The 27,116-nt window shown below is 46.2% G+C and overlaps 1 protein-coding gene across 5 annotated transcripts in view; it reads left to right on the top strand.

The window, feature by feature from the left end:
* Positions 1 to 27,116, top strand: part of HHAT (hedgehog acyltransferase) — a 287,861-nt gene that overhangs the window by 193,836 nt on the left and 66,909 nt on the right. For all 5 annotated transcript variants that reach the window (XM_066366058.1, XM_066366056.1, XM_066366059.1 and 2 more), the window contains one exon: positions 24,252 to 24,453. In XM_066366058.1, the coding sequence (XP_066222155.1) occupies positions 24,252 to 24,453 (202 nt within the window). The remainder of the gene's footprint in view (positions 1 to 24,251; positions 24,454 to 27,116) is intronic.

Genomic DNA, 27,116 nt, shown 5'->3' with positions numbered 1-27,116 from the left:
GGAAGGAATCAGGGAAGTGGGAGCTTTGACCGAAGGCCGGCGGCTTGGTTTTGCAGGGTGCCACCCCAGAGTTCTCCTGCTTGCTGACCCCGTGTTTCTTCCTGTCGGTCGTTCTTTCTGCAGTTGTCCTAAAGGACCAACACTTGCCACCTGCCAGGACTTGCCTTTGGGTCTGATATACCACCTGCTTTTGTTGACTTGAGTAGTTTGTATTGTGTTATGCTTCTAGTGGGGAAATTGCTAGAGGCAGGGAAGGAAAACTAAGGTTTTCACCGTCAGAAAATGGATTTGGTAACTTTTTTCCAAACTGCTTTCTGGTCAGTTTTAAAGTTTCCCTGGTTGGAAGGGCTTATAAGTTTTGGAAAAGCAAGGAAGGAAAATGCTTTTATTTCCAAATGGGCGAACAATTTGTGCCATTTTCTTCATACCTCAAAAACAGCTCCATGGGAAGAAAGCTGTTGCCCCATTCAGAATTGTGCCAGTTCAGTTGTTCTTGGGGCCAGGCACCCAGCAGTTGGGGTGAGGTGACTGGTATGTGATATGATGAGCATCCTTGGGAAGGTGCCCAGAGTAATTGAAATGGAAGGGTTGGGGTTGTCTTGGGGTCAGATTAGTTGCAAGGATGAAAAGTGTATAAGATACATTCTGGTCTGGAAGTAGTGAGGAGACTGAATTTCTAAAGTTCTTATTTATTTCATAATGATGCCAGGAATAATCGGTGGAATTAGATTATGTCTAACTTGGCAGAATCTTCTTTAGTCAGTTTATTCTTGATCAATTGATAGGAATTTGCTGAGCATTTGCTGTATACTAGGCATGCTAATGGATGTCATAAGGAATAAAGACTTAGAAGGGACGATTTGTATGCCTAAGAAGTTTATCTCCTACTTCAGGATACGGATTAACGTACAAGAAAGAGTGGTGAATAGCACAGCATCATCTATGATGGATCCTAAATTATCCATCAGATTCTAGCCCCTGATCTTGCTTTTTTCAGAGAAATTATTAATCAATGTGTATGTATATCAACTATTTATTTGTTTATCTGTTTAAATCTCCTTCACCAGAATGCTTGAAGAAAGCAGAGATCTTGTATGTTCTGTTCACAATTTGAAATAAACAATTCAATCTGTGTCAGCTTGGCCCATAGTAGGTGCTCAGTAATAGCTCTTGAATTAATGGAGTGGATGCTGAGTGTTAGAGGAGAGATTTGTCAGTAAAGGTTAATGTGAATCAGGACTTAGTAATAGGTCTAATTTTTAACTCCATTCAGCATTTATTATTCAGCACCCATTATATATAGATTTTAGCTCACTTTACAGGGTCACACTGATAATTTAAGTAGTGGAGCTTGGATTTCGACCGAGGCCTGTCTGGCTCCTAAACCCACACTTTCTACTACACAGTGCTGGTTTCCTCAAAAATGGTCAAGTCTTCCCATCAAATGTCCTGGGGACCACAGGTCAGAAACAGAGACCCAAGTCTGGTCTGCACGTGCTCAGACAGGGTTTGTTTGATTGTGATGCTTTGCCAGCAGCTCTGTAATGACTTATCTAATGTGTCAGTGTGGTTCTTTCCTTCCGCCATCCGGTCATTGTGCAAATCAGAAAAATGAAGGTATTTATTTTTTTGTGACAGTGAAATGTATCAGACTCCATAATTTGAAGAACTATAGGATTTATACTCAGAAACATTTATAACGAGATCAAGAAACTGATTAATCTGAAATAATAGTAACCCTCTCTCTGGTGGTGGTCAGGGGAGTGAGGGCTTTGTTCCTAGGACATTAGAGCCACTACAAGAGCTATCTGGTGTCATGACAATTTCACAGAGATGTAAGTGAAGTGTGTGTATTCCTGGCATTTAACCCAATAGTTGGTGCATAGTAGGCAGCCATAGTTGGTATTGAATTAGGAATGAATATGACAGAAGTTAACTGAATGAGACGTCAACTTCATCATATTATAACAACCATTAAAGAAAGAGCCCTGTCTTTATAGAGACTAATGAAGCCTTAGCTACAGGACCACAACTTATCAATATCATGCAATAAAACAGTTCAATATTGTTGAAACAAACATGTTGAACACTTAGGGAATTTGCTGCTATTTTTAGAACCCTCTAGCCTGACTAGGCGGTGGCGCAGTGAATAGAGCATTGGACTTGGATGCCAAGGGCCTAGGTTCAAGACCCCGAGGTCGCCAGCTTGAGCACGGGCTCATCTGGTTTGAGCAAAAGCTCACCAGCTTGGACCCAAGGTCGCTGGCTCGAGCAAGGGGTTACTTAGTCTGCTGAAGGCCCACGGTCAAGGCACATATGAGAAAGCAATCAATGAACAACTAAGGTGTCTCAATGCGCAACAAAAAACTAATGATTGATGCTTCTCATCTCTCCGTTCCTGTCTGTCTGTCCCTGTCTATCCCTCTCTCTCTCTCTGTCTCTGTAAAAAAAAAAAAAAAAAATAGAACCCCCTATAAGTATAAAATATATTAGCCATGCAAATCACACACATGCTAATTAGGGAGGGTATTTGGGATTAGTGTGTCTTTTTCTAATTTGAAGTATTGACACTGGGGTCACCCATTTATCTAGCTTATTAAGGGATTGTGATGCTCATAAAAAGGGGTGCTTTGTATAAGTTCTTTTTAATCCAGTCACCAAGGCCCAAGTGGTAGGGTGGGCGTTGAATTCTGACCATGCTGAGGATGTGATGGCATTAATGGTTTGGCTAGAGGCGTAGGGTCCCCTGATTCCTCTCCACTTGGCTTCTACTCAGGTGTGTTTTCTTTTTTCTTTTTGCATTTTTCTGAAGCTGGAAACAGGGAGAGACAGTCAGACAGACTCCCGCATGCGCCCGACCGGGATCCACCCGGCACACCCACCATGGGGCGACGCTCTGCCCACCAGGGGGCGATGCTCTGCCCATCCTGGGCGTCGCCATGTTGCGACCAGAGCCACTCTAGCGCCTGGGGCAGAGGCCACAGAGCCATCCCCAGCGCCCGGGCCATCTTTGCTCCAATGGAGCCTTGGCTGCGGGAGGGGAAGAGAGAGACAGAGAGGAAGGCGCGGCGGAGGGGTGGAGAAGCAAATGGGCGCTTCTCCTGTGTGCCCTGGCCGGAAATCGAACCCGGGTCCTCCGCACGCTAGGCCGACGCTCTACCGCTGAGCCAACCGGCCAGGGCCTCAGGTGTGTTTTCTTTGTCACAGCTGATATCTAATATCTGACATCTCTCGAGTACTTGCTGTATGCCAGGCACTGTTCTAAGCTCCTTACATTCAGTATCTCAGTTAATCTTTGTAGCATCTTTACAAGGTGGCTTTTATTGCATCCATTCGATCTGGATCTTGAGGCTCAGAGCTTCACTACTGGTTAGTAAAGGTGGGATTAGAACCCAGGGGAGAACCCATATTCTTAACTACTGTCCTTTAAGCCCGCTCCTTATTTTAATGCCCCGGATCCGGTAATCCTGTCTGTGGCAAGCACCCAGTGAGAAAACAAAGGTATGTTCAGCATTTGGGGGGGTATAGATTCAAGTAACAGACTAGGTCTCTGCCCTTGTGGTGTTCCAATACAGTAAAAACATGAAACAATCAAAAACTTGTATACAGTTGTCCCTCAGTATGTGTGGGTACTGCTTCCAGGACCCCCACAGATATTCAAGTCCCTTATATAAAATGAAATAAAACAGTGCATGTAGTCTGCCCTCCACATCCATGGATTCCCAGTCGTGGATCAAAAACACTGTTTTCATCCATGGTGGCTGAATCCACAGATGTAAAACCTGTGGATAGAGAGTACCAACTGCAGTCATAGAAACTAAGAATTTAAGAGTAACGTAAAAAACTGTGTGAGAGGTCAGGGGTCCTCATTTGGGATTGGCAGATGAATGAGGTTATCTGCGAAGGGGCTGAAAGGTGAAAGGCGGTCTGTGAGATAGTGGAGAGGAAGCATTGTGGGGAGGGCTTTTCACCTCTGCAGTGAGTAAACTCCAGGGAGAGCATCTTCAGGGTTGCCTCACAGGGTCCTCATACATGGTGACTGCTGGAGGCTGACTGCCAGAGCGGGCAGGTGAGAGCTGCTGCTTGTCCTCCTGGTAGTGCGTTTCAGCAACTGCATGTCAGATCCAGCTCCCAGCGAAGACGTGAAGGAGTTTGGGTTTTTTTGTTTGTTTGTTTGTTTTGTATTTTTTGTGACAGAGACAGAGAGAGAGACAGATAGAGACAGACGGACAGGAAGGGAGAGAGATGAGAAACACCTATTCTTCACTGCGACACCTTAGTTGTTCATTGATTGCTTTCTCATATGTGCCTTGACCGGGGGCTACAGCAGACCCAGTGACTCCTCACTCAAGCCAGCGATCGTGGGCTCAAGCCGGTGAGTTTTGCTCAAACCAGATGAGCCTGCGCTCAAGTTGGCGACCTTGAGGTCTTAAACCTCGGTCCTTTGTGTTCCAGTCCGTCGCTCTATCCACTGCGCCACCGCCTGGTCAGGCAAGAGGTGGGATTTGATGCTTCTCTGTCCTCTATCTTTCACCCCTTCTTTCTTCTTTCCTTGCCTTCATATTGATCTTCACTTGGACAGAGCCATTTCCCCAGCAGTTCCCTGTCAGTAGAGCTCTTGTCTCCCTTCCTCTTGCCTTCTGATTAGATTAGTGGATACTCCTTGAGCATGCTCTGTTGGTTAGCATCCCTGTGTACCTGCTCTGTGTGTGCCCAAATACCTGGCTAATGTGATAGATGAACCCACACTTGAGCAATGGCTTTGTTAATGGGCCAGTGCGGCCTTCAGTGTGAGTACCTGCAGGTCCAGGGAGAGAGCCTGGGAAGTTACTGACATGTTTAGACCTAGGCAGAGAATGAGAAGCCTGTGGTGGAGATTGAGAAGTGATGGCTCTCGGGGCAAAAGGAAAACAAGAGAGTGGTTTCACTGGAGCCAAGGGAGGAAAGGATATAAATACAGAAGACAGAGAAACGGAAGGATGCTTGTGATTGATTAGGTAAACAGAGCAATTTCTTAGTGGTACATTTGTGATCCTATTCTTGTAAGAAGTATGTATCTATATATATTTATAGAAAAATGTCAGAGAGGGCATACACAAAAAAGGTCATTGGTAGTTATTTAAGGAATTTTTATGTCTATTTCTAAGTTTTCTATAATGAATGTAAGTAGTACTATAGCGGTAAGACATAAAGCAGAAATTATCAAAAGAGGAAAATGGAAGGCACAGCCAATGCCAAATATAACAGACAAGTAACAGAAAAGTATAAAGATAGCTATTGGCTTTGGCAACCTGGGGGCCATTAAACGACCTTGACAGAGTTGTTTAAATGGAATGGGGAGGAGCAGAAGTCAGATTGCAGGTTAAAGAGTGAATGGGGGGTGGGGAGGACTTAAGACAAGGTATAGACTGCTCTTTCAAGGATTTTGAAATATTTGGCCATAAAGAAAAGTGGTTAGGATTCAAACTGAAGAAGTAGAAGTGATCAAAAGAAAGGTGTTTACAAAATGGGAGGGGCTGGAATATGCCTTTATGCTAAGGAGAGAACCAGTTCGGATAAGGATACAGGGTGAAAGGGAGAGAACTGATGGACCATGGTCCCTCAGGAGGCAGAAGGGGATAGGACCAAAGAGAAGAGTTAGCTGTAGTGATGGAGGGGCCATCTCTTCCACTATGGGAACCTATATCAGTGAATGCATAGGCACGAAGGGAGGTAAAGATTTGTGTGCTAGTAATGAAGATGAAGGCACTCTTATATAGTGGTGTTGGCTTTCTCAGAAAAGTGGTAGGTGAAGACTTTGATATGAGATAAGGCTGCCCGGTAACAAATGTCACCACAGTCTTCATCAACATAATAGATTGGATATGAGCTCTATGAGGGCAATTTTACATGTAACCTTCTTGAATGTCTCCAGTGTTTTAGTGTATAGTATCTGGTACATTGTAGGTACTTAGAAAATATTTCTGGATGATCTGAATATATGGTTAGAAAAAGAATGTGGCATTTCTAGGATGTTCATTATTCATTTCATTCCATAAATGTTCAATCTTTTTTTACATACCACAACCTCAGAGGAACACAAACAAAGGAGGAAATATCTAGAAAAAGGGAGACTCTGATAGGATATTTGGAATGATGTGTAACAGAACGGACAGGGAAGCTGAGGCTATGCTGCATGCAAAATCAAGCCTGTGCAGAGATGAGAACCTGCATCAGATAACCCACAGGCTGCCAGTTACTGCCTGGTACACTTGCTCCATCTTGCTTCAGAGAGGAGAACAAAGATCAACAGGAAAGCACCTTCCCTCCAATCTAATTTGTCTCAGAAAGGTAGAAAAGACCGTTTCAAAAGTCGAGAATTCTTGGTCACTGAGAGTGTTGAGGTGTAGGCTGGATGATGGCTGGTATGAGCACAGTACAGGGCATCCACACACAAGATGGCCTCTCATATCCCTTCCGTCTCTAGGGTCCTTGGTGCCAACAATGGGGGATTGTTCTTGTCCACTGGACTTTGAAATGTTATAATGAATTTCCACCAGGTTTATTTGAGCAGAAATGCATTGGATTTTTTGTCATCTCATGATTTAAACACTCTGTTATCTAGCACTGTCATGCTTTGCTGGTACAATGATAATTTAGGTTTGCAAAAATGACTCTGAGGCACTGAGAAGTGCTAAAGTATCATCTAAATCAAATGAAACACTGCATAAAGCACTGTGCATGGTGGCTGTCACCCACTGGGGACTCAATAGATATTTTAAAAGCTAAGAACTATTAGATTAAATATTAATTAATATAATCTTAAAAAATGCTGTACTCATATCCTCCCACAACCACATTAAAATTACAACTAAACTACAGAACAACCATCATTCAGAACCATCTGAATTATAGCTGAACAGAAGTCTTATAACTAAGGAAATAGAAGAAACCACTTTGACACTGGTAGGAAGGGGGGAGATGCAGAACGGGCTGGCCCCACACCCACACGTGGGCAATAATTATAAAAAATATATCGACTGCAGAAGTCCCGTCTGAGGAGCCAGAGGTCCCAGCCCCATACCAGACTCCTCAGGGTTTCTGTGCCAGAAGAGAAGACCCCCTAACTTCTAGCTGTAAAAATCAACAGGGATTGAGGCCTAGGGTGACAGAGAGCTACTGGAGTTTTAGGAAGATCCTCTTAAAGGGCCAATGCATGGACTTACTTGGACTCACTCCTTCTGACCTCCAACACTGGGGCAGCAGCTTAAAAGACATAAGGGACAGAAATGGAGGAACTGAATTGTCTGGCATTAGGGCAAGAGCTGGACGTGCAGCTTTCTTTCTCCTCAACAGAATGCTAGAAGGGGCCATTGTTCCTTTTCTGAGGCACCTCCTTCCCACAGAACCATCAGGCAGGTGCCATATCTGAGTCTCCATCAACTTTGCTGTCACTGTTTGCCCCACATTGGTGATTGCCTGACAACCCACCCTACCCAACTTATGGGCCCACCTAATCTGTTTCCAGTGGCTTTTCCATATGAATGTCCTGTCTTGATTCATGCTTCACATTTTCCTTAAATCTCTTAAACAAGGAGCATCTTACCAACATTGGGATCATGTGGGTGCTGGAAGGAAAAGAGAGAAACAAATTGAAAACCTATTTGAAAAATTAATAACAGAAAACTTCCCTAACCAGGTGAAGGACATAGACATACAAGCCCAGGAAACTCAGAGAATCCCAAAGAAGATGAACCCAAAGAGACCCACACCAAGACACATCATAATTAAAATGCTAAAAGTTAAAGACCAAGAGAATCTTAAAAGAGAGTTCCCTACCCCAAAACTCAGAAACATTGATACGTAAAGACACATGCAGCCCCATGTTCATTGCAGCATTGTTCACAGTGGCCAGGACATGGAAACAACCAAAAAGCCCTTCAATAGATGACTGGATAAAGAAGATGTGGCACATATACACTATGGAATACTACTCAGCCATAAGAAATGATGACATCGGATCATTTACAGCAAAATGGTGGGATCTTGATAACATCATACGAAGTGAAATAAGTAAATCAGAAAAAACCAGGAACTGCATTATTCCATACGTAGGTGGGACATAAAAGTGAGGCTAAGAGACATTGATAAGAGTGTGGTGGTTACAGGGGGGGGAGGGGGGAGAGGGAGAGGGAAAGGGGGAGGGGGAAGGGCACAAAGAAAACTAGATAGAAGGTGACAGAGGACAATCTGACTTTGGGTGATGGGTATGCAACATAATTGAATGACAAGATAACCTGGACATGTTATCTTTGAATATATGTATCCTGATTTATTGATGTTGCCCCATTAAAAAAATAATAAAAAAAAAAGAGAGAGTTCCCTTAAGACTGTTGGCTGATTTCTCAACAGAAACTTTGCAGGCCAGAAGAAATTGGCAAGAAATACTCAAAGTGATGAAAAGCAAGGACCTACAGCCAAGACTACTTTAGCCAGCAAAGCTATCATTTAGAATCAAAGGATGAATCAAGAGTTTCCCAGACAAGAAAAGCTAAAGGGTTTCATCATCACTAAACATTTACATGAAATGTTAAAGGGTCTTCTTTGAGAAGGAGATGAAAAAAGAGAAAAACTATGAACAGTTAAATGGCCATAAATACACATCTGTCAACAATTAAATCTAAAAAAATAAACAGACTCATAGATACAGAGAACATTTTGGCAGCTGCCAGGTGGGAGGGGGGTTGGGAGGAGAGTGGAAAAGGCTAAGGGACTAAGAAGTACAATTGGTAGTTATAGAGTAGTCACGGAACATAAAGTATAGCGTAGGGAATACAGCCGATACTATTCTAATAAGTATGTATGATGTCAAGGGGTACTAGATTTATCAGGACGATCATTTAGTAAGTTACGTAATGTGTAGTTACTGGGGTGTAACACCTGAAACTAATATAATATTGTATGTCAACTGTAATTGACAAAAAATGATTTAAATTTAACAAATAAGTAAATATTAACTATCTTTTTTATGTTAGGTATGTATCTGTGCCTGATATCCATAAGTATTGTTGAGAAACCACCATCTCTCAGTGATTCAGAAATCAGACCTGAATCTCAGTCTTCCCTCCACCATTAGCTGTATCACCTTCGCTACCTTTAGATGCTCCAGTTGAAATAATGTGCTTCCCTGCAATTTTTAACAGTTGATCTGGGTTCTGCTCTCTGATACCACATGAAACAGGCCAGCGAGCTCTTTGGGGAAGGAAATAACCTTTCTTTTCCTCATCTGTAAGTGGGGGGAATTCTCAGGGTAGTTTTGAAAATTAAATAGCATCTGTAAAATGTTGAGCACAGTGTCTCGCTTATAATAAACAATCAATATTTCTTCTTTCTCCTCCTTATTAAGAAAAGTATTTAATTCAATGAAATTCCTTTCTTGATTATTATGGATAGTAGTAGCCCTAATATTAGTATAATAATTTGTTTTACATAAATTTTCAGTTCCTTTCCATCCCTTTTACCATATTTGATCACTGTATACAGTCCTAGGAGGTGAGCTGGACACGGGTTATGCGTGTTCTCCTAGGTGGAGACTCTGTGGCCCTGCCTGGGTCACAGCACTCAGGGTCATGCAGGTGGGGACAGAGCCCTGCAGTGCCCGCGGCCCTGCCTGGGTCACAGCGCTCAGGGTCATGCAGGTGGGGACAGAGCCTGGCAGTGCCCGCGGCCCTGCCTGGGTCACAGCGCTCAGGGTCATGCAGGTGGGGACAGAGCCCCACAGTGCCCGCGGCCCTGCCTGGGTCACAGCGCTCAGGGTCATGCAGGTGGGGACAGAGCCTGGCAGTGCCCGTGGCCCTGCCTGGGTCACAGCGCTCAGGGTCATGCAGGTGGGGACAGAGCCCGGCAGTGCCCATGGCCCTGCCTGGGTCACAGTGCTCAGGGTCATGCAGGTGGGGACAGAGCCCCGCAGTGCCCACGGCCCTGCCTGGGTCACAGCGCTCAGGGTCATGCAGGTGGGGACAGAGCCTGGCAGTGCCCATGCCCTGCCTGGGTCACAGCACTCAGGGTCATGCAGGTGGGGACAGAGCCTGGCAGTGCCCACGGCCCTGCCTGCTGACCCAGCCTCACTCCTCAGGCAGCGTCACTAACCCTCGGATACGACATCCAGGTGTCCTTGGTTTCCAGGCAACTCGGTAAGAAAGCTTCATTTTATTTCGTGTACCATGTGCCCGCATGCCTCTTTGTAGCCTACCACTTAGATTTTACAAAGTGAGATGTAAGATTATGTTTTTTAAGAAATTGTCAACTTTTAAGATTTTTCTCCCTTGAAACATTGCAGGAGGTGGTGATAACCTTTTCCCTCTGACATGGGCCTCGATAACAGTTTGCCAGTGTTATTAGGATTAAGTTGAACTGATATCTACTAGCCAAGAAGACAAAACAGAGCCTTCCTCTGCTCTCTGCAGTCCGTTCTTTCTTCACCTCAGACGTAGCCTTCTCTGTGCTGCCCCCTCGGGGCCCTCCGATAGAACTACCCCTTCTTCCGTGCACGCCCTGCCATTTGTGTTGTTTATATCCCTGGGCTGCATTTATTTCTTTCTGCTTCCATGTGCGTTTTTAACTGGACCTCTAGATGTCTACCTACCTCTAGACTGGCCACTCTAGGCAGATAGAGGATGTTTTATTCATCTTATTTTAGTGTCTGCCACAGCACCTAGGCCAGGGGTCGGGAACCTATGGCTCGCGAGCCAGATGTGGCTCTTTTGATGGCTGCATCTGGCTCGCAGACAAATCTTTAATAAAAGAAATAATAACGTTAAAAATATAAAACATTCTCATGTATTACAATCCATTCATTTCCTACCGCTCGTGTTCATGGTTGCGGGTGGCTGAAGCCAATCACAGCTGTCCTCCAGGACAACACCAAATTTTTATTGGATAATGTGTAAGGTACATGGGTCGTTGTATGGCTCTCACAGAATTACATTTTTAAATATGTGGTGTTCATGGCTCTCTCAGCCAAAAAGTTTCCCGACCCCTGACCTAGGCCATAGTTGGTCCTCAGCATATTTTTTACAGGTACATTTCTTTCATAGACACTAATACACACACACACACACACACACACACACACAATTTGGGAGCAAGAGTCACTTGGTTTAACCCTTTGAATAGTGAGTTTTTTGTTAACCCTTTGAGTGAGGACGTACATGAACATTCTACTCAAAGGGTTAATTCTGGTGGATAATCACATATAGTTAAGGGATTCCAGGTTATACAGGTAAAACTCAGAGTCACCATTAGAGCTTCATGCTCTTAAGGATGACATTTTTACCCTGAATCCCACACGCTTTCCTGGGAGGACACCTGTTGAAAGTATTTGAACCCATCCAGAGTCATGAGAGGGCCCGGGCCTTGTGGAGTCCTGTGCCCTGCTCGGAGACACCTTGTGGAATGAGGTGTCTCACTCCAGAGGGGACTTTGGACTGGGGTCCTCCAAAGAGCTGTGCACCCCTGTGGGCTCCCTTCAAGAGTTACACAGTATAGACCCTAGGTTTAGGGGCCCTGGGAGTGTGGGAGATGCTGGAGAGAGCACTGAGGATTCAGCAGCTGTGCCAGAGGCGGCCATGTGTGCAGGTGCTGCTGGGGGAGGTGAGCCGCAGGCCCACCGCCCGGGACTGCATGTGGAGGGGATGGCTGGGGGAGGTGAGCCACAGGCCCACTGCCCACCCAGGACTGCATGTGGAGGGGATGGCTGGGGGAGGTGAGCCACAGGCCCACTGCCCACCCAGGACTGTATGTGGAGGGGATGGCTGGGGGGGTGGTGGTGAGCCACAGGTCCACTGCCCAGGACTGTATGTGGAGGGGACGGCTGGGGAAGGTGAGCCACAGGCCCACCGCCCAGGACTGCATGTTGAGGGGACGGCTGGGGAAGGTGAGCCACAGGCCCACCGCCCAGGACTGCATGTTGAGGGGACGGCTGGGGAAGGTGAGCCGCAGGCCCACCACCCAGGACTGTATGTGGAGAGGACGGCTGGGGGAGGTGAGCTGCAGGCCCACCACCCAGGACTGTATGTGGAGAGGACGGCTGGGGGAGGTGAGCTGCAGGCCCACCACCCAGGACTGTATGTGGAGGGGACAGCTGGGGATGGTAAGCCACAGGCCCACCACCCAGGACTGTATGTGGAGAGGACGGCTGGGGGAGGTGAGCTGCAGGCCCACTGCCCGGGACTGCATGTTGAGGGGACAGCTGGGGGAGGTGAGCTGCAGGCCCACCACCCAGGACTGTATGTGGAGGGGACAGCTGGGGGTGGTGAGCCACAGGCCCACCACCCAGGACTGTATGTGGAGGGGAATGGCACAAGGGTCCTCAGGCTGGGGAGACCGTCTTTCCATAGTGAGTTGGGAAACCCTTGACATCTGGAGTAGCGTAGAGGTTTCCATTCTCCCAGAAAACTCCTTGCTGAGGAGCTAGAGCCTTGAGAACTGAAGTGACCAAGCGGTGTAGAGCCAGGAGTCCCCGGGGAGGTCACTTAGGGCAGTACCCTTGAGTCCAGTCTGAGGCCTCAAGGGTCTTGTCATAACTGGGACATGCAGAGAGTTGTCATAGACATTATGGTAACCATTTGGGCTGGAAGTTTCATCCTCATGGTTGAACTCTGAAGAATAGATTGGTTGCTCCCTCTGCCTGGTCCAGCCCAGCACCTCCCTGGATGGGTCAAGCCCATGGCTGCACCATAGCACTTCCATGCTTCACAGTATGGGCAGTCTCCCCTCTCTCCTGGAAGGCTCCAGAGACTCCTTCTAGGAGAAGAGGGGATGTTCTGGAAGGAAGCTCCCTATCTCTTAGCCTTGGCCATGGAATTGAAAAAGAGTCTGTTTATTGAGCTCTCAAAACAACCTTCCTCATCCGTGCCCCCTAAGGTGAAGCTGGTAAGCTCTGAGTCAACAGGGTTCCCTTCTGCCCTCCACCTTGTGTTTGAGCACAGGACCCAGATAGATTGCAGCCCTCCATGCCCTTCTTCCTCTTCTGGAAAGTAATAGTGTTGGAGACCCAGACCTTAGATTTGTGTTAATGCACGTAGCCTGGGCCAGTGAGACTCCAAGACACGCAGGAGTTCCTAGGGGATCTCTGCTCTTTGACCGCCATGATAAGGCTCCTCTTAGGAGCCGCCCCTTGTCTTCGCTTTCACTGGCCATGATCTTGGAGGGCAGGATGGTGACGTGGAAGGGAAGAGCTGGGAGGAACACTTCTTCCATTTGAACGCCAGGCATGTCTGCTTCCCCAGACCCAAGACACAGCTTCTTTCTGCAGCCACATTAACCACCTGTAGTGAGGAGGTCCTGATTACCCCTCATCCTCTCTGCCTTTCTTGGGAATAAGACAACAGTCAAGCACAAGACACTTCGGCCCGTAAACCATCTTTTCTCATCTTGATCCTCCTTGAGAGGGAGCTTAGGGGGCATGTACAATTTCATTCTTGTGGTTCACTTCTTTCTTAAGCTTTGGGAAGCAACTGTGTCAAACATCAAACATGGATTACCATGTCAATAGCCAGTTCCATGGCTGACATCTTTGGATTTCTATGATTTTATTGCATGAGTGATGGTATTTTCAATCTGCAGAAGACTGGCTTTTATGACACACATTGAATGTCTTTCTTGGACTGTATTTATAAAATGCCACCTCTTAAAATATTAATCTCTAATGTGCACTCAAGAGTCCATCCAATTATGGTGAAATCTGAATAAGCAGCATCACCCGGACTCTCACTGCATTAAGGCAAACAATGCTTACTGGGCATTGCTTCCCGTGCATGGGATGATGTTCTTGCTTTGTTTCTGTAAATGTCGCTGGCATGGTTTTGTTGGACGCTGCTGTGGGCTTATTGTCATTCACGCGCAAACCCAAGCATCTTCAGCTTTCCCTTCCAGTCCCCAGTCTTAAGATGTATCATGTCTGATGGAGATTATTGATGATAATTGTGAGAAATGAGAGGCAGTTGAAACAGCGCTGTCAAAGCTGATCTGTCAGAGTGCTGATTTCAGTCCAGAGAGGGAGCGGCCTCATCACCACCAGCAACCGTTTTGCTTTGATTATTTTTTGAAAATTACTTCAGCACCTGGGACCTCTGTTTTCTTCCGCCTGAGAACAGTTTTGAATGGCAGTGTTTTCAAAGTGGTGCCCACAGATACCCGCTGTCATTTTCTTTCACTTTTCTTCTTTTCTGGGCATTGAACTCTATCTGTGGGCACCCCAGATGAGCATTTTTAGTACCATTGAGTTGTCAACTCTCTAAGAAAGTCCAGAGCACAAGTGTCTGCATTGACAAAACACATCAATTAGGGGTGGAAGTTTGCTATTAGGAAAGGATTTGTCACCTCGAGTCAAGATTCACCGTGGGCTTCCTTCAGATAACCATTTTCTCATGCATTGCACATTAGTGCCTAAGTTATTGTCCTGGCAGCAGAGGGGTGGGGAAATGGGGAGCTCGGGAGCTAAGCTAACATCTCAGGAGTTTCATGTCCTGCAAATCCACTACAGAAAACAGACTCTCTCTGCTTTAGCGGGAACCACTAGCAAAACAGCCTGCTGCTGGGATTGACCATAACCCTCCAAGAACATTCTTCTTATTTCCCAAATGTTCCAAATCATAGAGGCCTTACCCCTGAGTTCCCCCCTAGCCCTTGAACTCTTCCCAGTCTTAAACCAAGGCCCAGAGAAGGGACCACAGGGACCATCAATGACATCTGTGGCCCTGGCTTACCCATCCTCACTCCATCCTCCTCTGTGCTCTACGGTGGTGTGTGTGTGTGTGTGTGTGTGTGTGTGTGTTCATTCATTCATGTCCGGCAATGGTCCTGATCCCTCACCACTTTTATTGTGGCCAAAATACACCTTGGATTTAGAAGTCACATTTGTGGCAAAGGAAGAGATTTTGTCAGAAAAATTAAGCCAGCAAAGATTCAAAGTCACACACACTCCTGTGGGCCTAGTGGATACCCTCTCCTCATACGTATCCAGTATCAATGGGTGCGTCCAAGATTTCATTTGAGACTTTTGATATTTTTTATTTGTTGATGTGAGAGAGAGAGAGATTGATTTGTTGTTGTTCCACTTATTTATGTATTCATTGGTTGACTATTATATGTGCCTGACCAGGGATCGAACCTGAAACCTTAGCATATTGGGGTGATGCTCTAACCAACTGAACTATCAGGCGAGGACCCATTTGAAGCTTTTAAAGCTAATATCACAAGTCTTAAACCTCCCAACTTTGGTACTTTGACTTTTTAACCATATAACACTGATCTTTTGATTTTGGTTAAATCTCCCTTTTCTTTTGGGTGGTTCTGGCAGCTTCCTGGGACAGTGGGGGTTGGCACGTGTCCCACCTCTCTGTACCTGCCAGCTCAGGGCACCTCCTCATGGTGTCTGTGATTCAGCCTGACATGGTCAGTGTCACCCTGCACACCCCACAGCACTTCAGAGAAGAATGTGGCGATGTAAATGTACCACAGCTTTTTTTATCCACTCATCTACTGATGGGCACTGCCAAGGTGGCGGTTTGGATGAGGGAGGTGGAGGGATAGAGCAAAACAGAGGACGAAAAAAACCAAACAAACTAACCCTCGTGGACATGGACAACAGTGTGGTGAGGAGGTGGAGGAGGGTGTAAGGGATACCTGGTGATGGACGGAGACTGGACTTGGGGGTGTGAACACACAATACAGTGTACAGAGATGTGCTGTAGAATTGGGTAACTGAAACATGTATAATTATGTTAACCAGTGTGACCCCCAATAAAATTTAATGATACAAATTTAAAAGAAAAAGACTGGTGGTGGCAGACGTGAAGGATGACACTGACTCAGGAAGCCACACTCTTAGCTGGAGAGTCATCTTTTGTTTATAGAAAGTGACGCTCAAAGGAAAGTAGACCAGGGAGGAGAACGACTCAGGGGCACGAGCAGGATGACGGCAAGGAAGCAGAGAAGCGAGTGTACCAGGGTTTAATGAGCGCCCTTGAATTTAGCAATCGAAAGAGAAATGTTCCAACTCTGTTGCAGGTCTCCCCTCAGACCTGCTGAAGTATCTCAGAAATGCTACAGGGCAGCACATCAAAGTCTGAAGAAATAACTTAGGCCGAGATGAATCCATGAATTCTTAAGAGATGAAGAATCAACAAGCCTCCGGCATGCAGTGAAATCCACTGGGGAAATTGTCTTTGTAATGAAAAATTTGAAAGATCAAATGGTGGAAAAGACAGCGGGCAGCCCAAGGAGGGGGGCGGGGCTTCCCATGGTCGGAGGACAGGGGTCGTAATTGTAGGGCCCGGCCTTGTGCAGGAATGCAGTTCATTAACTGGAATGGAGAATCTATTCTGGAGACTCATAAGCTGGAGTGGATGGCATAGGAGGGAGCCAGTTGGAAACGACTTTGACAAAGCCAGGCTGGTGGGTTTTAATTTAGAACTTAATGCAATAGGAATCCACTGTAGGCAGGACCTCCTGGGGGTGAGGACTTGACTACTCTTGTTCAGAATAGATGCTTCCTGAGGACAAAGATCTGCCTCTTTTTTTCTTCAGCTGTTAATTTTGCCTGAAATACCAACCAATTGGATTTTATGAGTGAGATACTCTACGTCACCCTGAGAATGTAGAATATACACTTGTCAAGGCTCTGGGCCCTGCCTCTGTGGGGCCCCGTCTGGTATGACTGACTCCGATCGTTACACAGTGCACCCGGAGGAGAATGAAGCGCCTCTAGTCAGGCATTTCTCGTCTTCAGAGCACTTTCTTCCAGAGACCCCCAAGGCATTATCCCAGCGCAGTAACTTTTGAGTTGTACAATCTCACTTTACCACGAACATTTTCCTAACAGCCCTGATAGATGAGTAAGGAGATTAGGACCAGCAGGGGTGACATTGATTAGGATGTGGGTGACAGGCAGAGATCAAAAGAGAGTATCCAGGAGGAACAAGTAGTACAGTAGCTAATAAGAGGAGGGATGCGCCCAGGGTGCTCATCATTTTGATCCCAGCTTGGGATCTCCCGATGGGGCAGAGGCTGGGAAATGTGTTAGGGCAGGGAAGGGCCAGAGCTCCCCCCGCGCCCTCTCCCTCTGACAATGAGGGGGGATCGCACACACACCTACGTTATACTTACATCCAGGCTTGCCCCTTTCTGTCCAGCTTTGGAGGTACCCCCTCTTTCCATCTGGCGTGGAGCAGCGTATAAGTGCTGTTAGCGTGTATCCTTGCATCCTCGCATCCCCTTGGGAGGCAGGTGGGAAGACAGGCAGCCGGGAGACTCTGGTGGTTATTCAGCTGAGGCTTCGAGGACCATTTTATTAGCGATTAGCCTCAGCTCCACAACACTAAAGAGTAAAAACTCCTGCTCTGTCTCTTTTGCTCAAAACTCCAAAGAATCTGTTATATATGGTGTTCAGTTATAAGCCGAAACGGACACGGGCCCGGGAGCCCTGGGCCTCACAGGGCTTCAGTGTGCTGGGAGGCAGAAGGGGCCAGCAGCCCCGTGGAGGGGAATGTGGTGCTCTTTCCTGGTGTTGCCTCCCACCCCACCCCCAGGCCTTCCCATCCCCCTCTGTGACCGGAAGCTAGTTCTGCAGTACTGTATGTCTTCTTAAAGAGATGTGTTTGGCTTCCATCTGTCTGTGGGGTTTTGTTTCTTCAGTCTGCAAAGTGAGGACTGTGACACTGCGAAGACCTATGTATCACTGAGATGCACTTTCTGGAGATTATCAGGCTGCTTTGTACCTGTGGGGTGAGGAGGCCTGTATAGGCACTTTGAGCCCTGCTCCCGCGTCACGCATGACGTGGAAAGGACGTGGTCAGGTGACTTTTGTACTCTGTAGGTAGGGGAAACGTGAGTGGTAGGGATGTAGTGACTTGAAGGTGAAGTGTCAGTGATGGACCCCACTTCGGTAGGGACTGCCTACTCTGACCCACCCACACGCCCTCTATAGGCCGCTTGTAGCCAGTGTCAGATGTTTGGAGAACAGCTGGCCAGCATCTGGGTGAAGCATAATCAACAGGCCTTTGTGGGTGTCAAATACATAGCAGGGGTAGGAGTGGTGGGGGGAGGGCTCTTAGCACTCAGCGACCTGGTTCTGATGGTGGCATAGTTAAGGCTGATGGTTTTGTTTTTTTTTTCATTTTTCTGAAGCTGGAAACGGGGAGAGACAGTCAGACAGACTCCCGCATGCGCCCGACCGGGATCCACCCGGCACGCCCACCAGGGGGCGACGCTCTGCCCACCAGGGGGCGATGCTCTGCCCATCCTGGGCGTCGCCATGTTGCGACCAGAGCCACTCTAGCGCCTGAGGCAGAGGCCACAGAGCCATCCCCAGCGCCCGGGCCATCTTTGCTCCAATGGAGCCTTGGCTGCAGGAGGGGAAGAGAGAGACAGAGAGGAAAGCGCGGCGGAGGGGTGGAGAAGCAAATGGCCCTTCTCCTGTGTGCCCTGGCCGGGAATCGAACCCAGGTCCTCCGCACACTAGGCCGACGCTCTACCGCTGAGCCAACCGGCCAGGGCAAGGCTGATGGTTTTAAGTAAAGAACATCCCTGAGCTGGGCAGAGGTCTCAGTACTTTCAAATCTAATGAAGGATACAGGGATGCTAATCATTATGATAATGACATCTTGTTTTTTCCTGAATGCAAGCTTGCTGCTGCTGGCCCATCATTAGTAAGTATGCGAGCCCATCATTAGTAAGTAAGCTCCTTACACATAGATTGTTTCACCTGATCTTCACAGCAAGTCACACCCCAGAAAATTTGAGTGCTTCCAGAGTAAACACAGTGAACACACTTAGTGGACAAGGTTTAATAGACAAGGCCAAGGTTACAGAGATTGGTAAGTGGCAGAGCAAGACCAAGCACACATCTATATCTCTCAAGCACCGCCCTCCTTCTTGTCCTGGGCTGTGTAGCTATTGCTACTTGGGCCTTGATGAGGACAAATGGGTTGAGCCATTCATACCTTCTCGGCCTCTTCTGCAGTGAGGAAGATAGAGCTTCGGAGGGGCTGGAGTTCGGACAGTGAAGGTGGAGTTGAATCTTTCTCTAGGATGGAAGTTATAGGCTTGAGTTCATCAGCATGGTACTTCAACCCACTGAGCTACCAGCCTTGCAGAATGAAAGGCTGATTATTTTAAATTTGTTGGTACCTAATTACATGCACCTAGAACTTTAAATGTAGACTAACATAGCCCGAGTTTAATTTCTGTTTTAGAGATTGCACAATGTTCTCTTGCCAAAAAGGCATTGCATTTTTAATAGGTAATTTTCCAGAGTTGCATATAAAACTTACAGCCAGCATCTTTCAGTAAAAGAGCTGAGTTTGCCCCCCTCAGAATGTGCCCTCTGCTTTGGAAATACACTTCTCCTCGCCTTCTGAAGGTGATAAAGCCTCTACTTGCCCATTAACCATCTGCTGCTTTTTACTTATTAAAATTCCAGTATAATCTATACTAAACATAAAGATATTAAAAGTAAATTATATTCTTTTCTGTACACATCTTCCTTCTGAAAACTTTTCTTAAGTAGATCTATAGCTTCCTTTGTGAGAACTGGACACCAGGCCTTTGTCCATTACCTAGAGAATAAGGATTTGACCAGTGGGTCATCGCTGGGAAGCTGTGAGAAAGAGAACTCAAGTGTAGGCGAAGGCCGAAGCCAGAGCCAGGGTCAGGCCAGCAGAGCTGCTGCCCGTGAGAGCTGGACAAGGCCAGCTTTACCAAGACCGGTAAGCAGGAGCTCATCTCAGAGCCCAGAGGAAGCCAAGGTGAGGTCACATCCCCACAGGTGTGATACAGCCAGAAGCCTCGCCCTTCCCAGCTGCTAAAGACTCTTTAAAAGGCTAGTGCTTTTTATTTTTGAAATCTCCTGAGGTTGGGGTAGTTCCAGAGGTTTGAGGCCAGATGCTTTTGATGTTACTAGGGTGAGGAGGATTACAAAGTGTGGAGAGATTTCAGGCCCTGCAAGTGCCTGTATTCTTTGAGAATGGAAGTCTCCTGAAGCCTCTCCCAATAACTGGGACAGGGCCTTATTTATAATCATCCCTTCATTCCTAATTGCTCATAATGGGTCTGTGAAAGTGGTGACATTTCTCACAAGTTTAAAAGCTGTTACAGGCTATGCAAAGTAAATGGAAATTATGTTGTTAGATATGTAAATCTAACTAGTTACTAGTGTACACACATGAACACACACACACACACACACACACACACACACACACCTAGTACTGCCTGAAGGAATTTTACCATTCAGTTAAAATAACAACGATAATAGAAAAGACATCTTTTGGTGAATGTCTGTTCAATCAGTGGTACAAACAGTAGGTTCTCTGGGTTGAATAGAGTTGGTACATTTAAAATATCCTTCCTGGGCCCTGGCCGGTTGGCTCAGCGGTAGAGCGTCGGCCTGGCGTGCGGGGGACCCGGGTTCGATTCCCGGCCAGGGCACATAGGAGAAGCGCCCATTTGCTTCTCCACCCTCACCCCCTCCTTCCTCTCTGTCTCTCTCTTCCCCTCCCGCAGCCAAGGCTCCATTGGAGCAAAGATGGCCCGGGCGCTAGGGATGGCTCCTTGGCCTCTGCCCCAGGCGCTAGAGTGGCTCTGGTCGCGGCAAAGCGACGCCCCAGAGGGGCAGAGCATCGCCCCCTGGTGGGCAGAGCGTCGCCCCTGGTGGGCGTGCCGGGTGGATCCCGGTCGGGCACATGCGGGAGTCTGTCTGACTATCTCTCCCCGTTTCCAGCTTCGGAAAAAGAAAAATAAATAAATAAATAAATAAAATATCCTTCCTGGAAGAGGTGGAAAAGCAATTGGATGTAACTGAACAGGAATGAGAAAATCAGAGGGGATGGAGATGTGAGAATCCCACTGGTTCAGGAGTTCAGAGTCATCAGGAGAACCACTGGGAAGTAAGGCTGGCAAGATGAGGCAGAGCTGGAGGAGTGTGTCAGCTGTTGAGTGCTGCCTCCACCCAGCCACGCGGTGGTACTTCAAGATGGGGCCCTCCAAGTCCACCTCAACTTAAGCCATGGGACAGAAAAGCCAAGTATCTTAGGTGCCCCATCCTCTTAGCCTGAGGAAGTCTGGGAATAGTCCTCAGCAAAGAGTTTGAAGACAATGTGTCAAGCTAGGGAGCAATTGTGTAGGTCCCGGAAAAGGGGGGTGCTGTGACTTTAAGGTAGATAGATGTATTTACGGCATAAATTCTCACCACCTCTTTCCCCAACTGTAGGGCATATTCCCGAGTTTTTCATAGTGGATAAGATGGAAATAGATATTTTCTTCTCCCTTTACACACACCTACTCAGCAACAACCCCCGGCCACCAACTTCTTACGCCCTACTTCTCACATGGTCAGACAGGTGCAGGATGCAGGCTGGCCAAGCTGGCAGGTGTAATCTCTGCATGTGGAACAGAAGAACTAGCTCATTTAAAAACTAAACTTGTACCTCTGGCCTCTGAAACAGAGCTTTTTGGCCTAAACTCTTTTGAAATAATGAGCGTCTTTCTCCCAAGCAAGATTCCTTTCCTACCAAGGAAGTTAATAAAATTCTAGTAGGTGTTTCTGGGGAAACTGCTTTGATGATTTGGTTAAATAAGAGGAAAATGTCCCTAGGAAATGGCCCCATTACGATAAATGGCATAATAGCACACAGGCCTGGAAGATCTGAAACCAGAATATTCTAGGTTCTGATTTCACTTCTCCTCTGTAAAATAGGCCTGGCCATTGGTGTTTTGCGATGTAGTTTTAATGGATAGAAATGGAACACATAAAGCGCCTAGCTCATGGATATTCACAAAAGGGTAGGCATTATTATTATTATTTGTATTTTTCTGAAGTTAGAAGTAGGGAAGCAGTCAGACAGACTCCCGCATGCGCCCGGCCGGGATCCACCCGGCACGCCCACCAGGGGGCGATGCTCTGCCCATCTGGGGCATTTCTCTGTTGCTGCCAGAGCCATTCTAGTGCCTGAGGCAGAGGCCATGGAGCTGCCCTTAGCACCCAGGCCAGCCCTGCTCCAATGGGGCCTTGGCTGCAGGAGAAGAAAAAGAGAGACAGAGAAGACGAAGGGGGGAAGGGTGGAGAAGCAGATGGGCACCTCTCCTGTGTGCCCTGACCGGTAATCGTACCCAGGACTTCCACACACCGGGCCGACGCTGTACCGCTGAACCAACCGGCCAGGGCAAGGATAGGCATTTTTAAGACCATCCGCATTTTACATCACTTACTCCCCTGATCGGAAGTTTGCTGTGCTGCATCGATTCTCTGAGATGGTCTGATGTCCAGGAGGTGGCTGCAGATGGTGCCACGGCCTCAGGCAGCACCTCTGCAGGCCGTGACCCTGTGAAGCCAGCCCGGCAGGGGCGGGCCTTGGGCAAGCCCAAGCTCACACACTCGCAGACAGGAAGAAGTCTTTTATTTCTGCTTTGTTAAGAGGTGGCACTTTCTTCCACTGGGAAATCAATTTCACCGTGCACTGGAGCGGGGTCATACTACTGCTTTTCTCAAAGAGAGACCCATTTCTGTTGTTATTAATGATGGAGCTGACACAAGACTGATAGAATTTGTAAAAGGAAATAACCTGTTTCCTCGGCCTCTGCCCTACCACCCGCCTCCTAGAAACTAAGAGGGAGGAAGGGACTTTTATCTCCCAGCCTGGAAACCGTGCACTCTTCTGGTTTAAAACAAGCAGCCTCATGTCCTTGGAGACCTGCCATAGATGAATTTCTACAACAAAAGGAATTTTTTGTTGGCTATCATTTTGAAGGCAAAGTAACAAAGCCCCAGCACCCAGAGTCGCCTGAAATAGCTGAGCAAGTAATTATGGAGCTTGGTGCTTCCTTGTCACCAGCTTGAAAATACGTCCTTGTTGGCATTGGATCCAATATGAAGACCCACTCGTGCAGATGATGAGAGGTTTTTATTCTATACTGGGTTTTCTGACATATACAGTACAGCTCACTTGAATATAGGAGATACAATAAAAATCTCAAAATGAAACAGTTATGTTAGGGGAGAAGAGTATTTGTATTACTATTAACTTGTTTTAGTTATAAAACAATTATCTGCAAAATTTCTATAAACAGTAGTCAGTCATTCCTCATATATTTATATAATATGTATTTTTGTGTGTGTGTGACAGAAACAGAGAGAGGGACGGATAGGGACAGACAGACAGGAAGGGTGAGATGAGAAGCATCAATTCTTTTTTGCAGCTCCTTAGACTCCTTAGTTGTTCATTGATTGCTTTCTCATATGTGCTTTGACCAGGGGCTACAGCAGACCAAGTGACCCCTTGCTCAAGCCAGAGACCTTGGGTTCAAGCTGGTGAGCTGTGCTCAAACCAGATGAGCCTGCGCTCAAGCCAGTGACCTCAGGGTTTCAAACCTGGGTCTTCTGCATCTCAGTCTGATGCTCTATCCACTGTGCCACCTCCTGGTCAAGCTGGATACATCCCTTTTATTTTTATTTTTTTATTTTATTATTATCATTAATTTTAATGCAGTGACATTGATAAATCAGGGTACATATGTTCAGAGAAAACATCTCCAGATTGTCATTTAATTATGTTGCATACCCCTCACCCAAAGTCAAATTGTCTTCCGTCACCTTCTATCTGGTTTTCTTTGGCCTTTCCCCTCCCCCCACCCCCTCTTTCTCCTTCCTTACCCCCCCCCCCTCGTTACCATCACATTCTTGTCCATGTCTCTGAGTCTCATTTTTATGTCCTATATATGTATGGATTCATATAGTTCTTAGTTTTTTCTGACAGTGGACGAGTGGATCAAAAACTTTGGTACATATATACTATGGAATACTACTCAGCCATAAGAAATGATGACATCAGATCATTTACAATAATATGGATGGACCTTGATAATATTATACGGAGTGAAATAAGTAAATCAGAAAAAACTGGATACATTCCTTTTAGAGACTTAATCCATTACTCCTCACCCTGCCTCCTGTGAGTGCTGTTTGCTTTGGTAATAAGACGTCTTTAGCTGTGTGTACATTTTCCCTCAAGCCCGACAGGACTGAGGCTTGTGTTTTTGTTGACTCCTTATGTGATGGAGAATTCAAGGAGTGCTCTGTGGTTTCCTGGAAATAAGGAAGGGTCTGCTTGTGGGGCGTATCAACATGTGACAGAAGAGTCAAGTCTGGGACTGGCTGTATTACAGGGCAGCCCTTTGCATGGCTCATGGCTCTTACCGGCCTCTTCTTTCTCTAGGTATGTGTACATTCCAGTGGGTGGGTCCCAGCACGGCCTGCTGGGGACACTGTTTTCCACTGCGATGACCTTTACATTTGTGAGCTACTGGCATGGCGGGCACGACTACCTGTGGTGCTGGGCAGCACTCAACTGGCTGGGAGTCACCGTGGAGAACGGAGTCCGGAGGCTTGTGGAGACCCCATGCATCCAGGACAGCTTGGTGAGCAGGAGCCTTGCTCGTGTGTGAGGGGCGCTGAGCCAGGGGCCTGGGTTTGGGTGGGAAGGCGGTCATCTGATGGGTTCCAAACCCCGGTAGATCTAGAGGTAGCAAGTTAAAAAAAAGTTTAATTTAGCTGTTTTAAAAAGTTAATATTTTAATTATAAAAGCGATACATGTTTATTATATAAAAATTAGAACATGTAGATAAGAATGGAAGAGAAAAATGCCTCAATAAAAAACACTGTTAATCTTCTGTTCTTCCAGATATTTTCTGTATATATGTATACACATGCATATTTGTGTGTATACACATGCATAACATTTAAGGCAAATGGTATTCCTGAGACTGGTTGTGTCAGGGCCACCTTTCTACGTCACCAAATCCATTTCTAGTAACCCTTGTTAATGGATACATAAAATTTCATTATTGGATGCACTATAGTTCATTTAGTCTTCTATTAATAATCATGGTATCCTGAATTTTTGCACTTATCAATCACATTGAGATGAATATCATAACCAGGATGAATTCTTATATGTAAAATTGCTATGTTAAAGGTTTTCTCATGTTGGCCCTGGGTGGTTGGCTCAGCAGTAAAGTGTCGCCCGGCATGTGGAAGTTCCAGGTTCAATTCCTAGTCAGAGCACACAGGAGAAGCAATCATCTGCTTCTCCACCCCACCTCTCTATCTCTCTCTATTTCTTCCCCTCCCTTAGCCATGGCTCAAATGGTTCGAGCAAAGTTGGCCCTGGGTGCTGAGGAAGGCTCCATGGCCTTGCCTCAGGCACTAAAATAGCTCAGTTGTCGAGCAATGGAGCAGTGGCCCAGATAGGCAGAGCATTGCCTGGTAGGGGGCTTGCCAGGTGGATCCCGACTGGGGCACATGAGGGAGTCTGTCTCTGCCTCCCCACCTCTCACTTAAAAATAAAAAAGGTTTTCTCACTGTTAAGGTTTGTCATGCATGCTGTTTAACTCTCCCTCACTGCCCAGCAGACAAAGTGTGTCAGTTTACACCCCTCTCCCCCAACAGTGTGTGAATGCGCCCTTGCCAGCACTGAGTAGTACTGGTATTTTAGTCTGCTAATTTGATAGTTAGGGTTATAGGAACATTAAAAGAAAAGCTAAGGATAAGACATTCCAACTCTACGGGAAAATGATTTAGAAAATAAATTAATCACTTTGCTGTACACATTTTAAGTGATTTTAGACTACGAGTCAATGTTTTATCATGCAGATATGGTATGTGATACATTAGAATCTTGTAGGAAGTCGTCAGGTCTGAATATATAGCAATGTTCTGATAACGCGGAAAAAAGAAGCTAGACAGAAAGATGCTGGCATTAGTAGTGTTCACAGTAGGCAATAAAACACAAGAAATTCAGTGGGAAATGATTGATATGGCTGAATTCCATCAGTTTATGCAACTAAAGCAAGTATATGTTTTTAAAACTAAGTCTACCAAAATAGAATACATTTAAATATCTTTCTCTGAAGCTAGCCATAGTACAGGTGGACAGTTATTTCAATAAGAACTGATACGAAGTACATAGCAAAATAAGACATCTGAAGGAATTTAAATATGCTCATACATGTTTAAAGATCAATATTTAATTTAGTAGTATTACACACCAATCAGTAGAAAAGAAATGTCAGTTAATTCCAATAGAAAATGAAATTTCAGTGGAAGCCGTGTCTGTGTAACACCAAGAAACAGCATGAAAGGTGGTGTCAGGAAGGTTCCGGTCTTCGTCCTGAAAGCTCAGTGGCCGCTCCCAAAGCCGGAAGCCCGTCATCGCCCGAGGAGGCCAGAGAGTTCTATGCAGCCCAGGCTGAAGCCCTGTCACACTTCTCACGTTCCTTCACGGGAGGTCCAGCATTGACCTTGAACTTAATGTTAAGCAGTGCTCTGTAGACTTTGAGCTATAGCTTATGTTATTAATAGATTTTAAAATCTAAAATGCTAAGGAGTAACCCAGAGTGTCTTCTGTAGTTTAGGGCTGGTTCATGTGGGTTAAAAATGAATGAAGTCGGTGAAAACATGCACAGGAGAAGCACTCAGTGTCCTCTCTGTCCTGTCACAGCTCATTCAGGGACCCTCACGTGTTTCCCTCATTTGAATTTCTAGCCACAATTCCACTACCTAGGAGTATAGTACTTTTAGAATATGCATTTTTGGTGAGATATTTGCCTTATATATTGCAAATATAGTGTTTAGTTTACATATTTATTGAGCAAGAGCATATTTTGTAAAGCCTATTTTTATCGGCTCTCTTCTATCCTGACAGCCTGGTAGTTGGTCATGGCTGGTTAGACTAGGGTCTCTAGAGTACAGGGTCAGGATCCCATTACTATTGATATCCCCAGGGGTTAGCTCAGTGTCTGAGTTAGCCTCAGTGTTACATCAGTGCACAATTAATGCATCTGCTTGTCCACCCAGGGACTCTTCCCTCTGTTACTCTGTTTCTTATGCGGTTCAGCAGATTCTCAGATTCTGTTCGTTTTCGAAAAACATGGCTGGTATTCCCAAAGTACACCACCTTTTGAAAATACTGTTTCCTCTCTTTCCATGAATCCATCTCATAATCTTCTGTCAAAATCTAAACAAAGACTTAATGTCTTCTTGCACCTACTTTCATCTGACTTTAGTCGCCCCAATTGATCT

Source organism: Saccopteryx leptura, chromosome 2 (assembly GCF_036850995.1).
Source record: "Saccopteryx leptura isolate mSacLep1 chromosome 2, mSacLep1_pri_phased_curated, whole genome shotgun sequence".
Taxonomy (NCBI): domain Eukaryota; kingdom Metazoa; phylum Chordata; class Mammalia; order Chiroptera; family Emballonuridae; genus Saccopteryx; species Saccopteryx leptura.
This window is presented reverse-complemented; position numbering and strand designations above follow the sequence as displayed.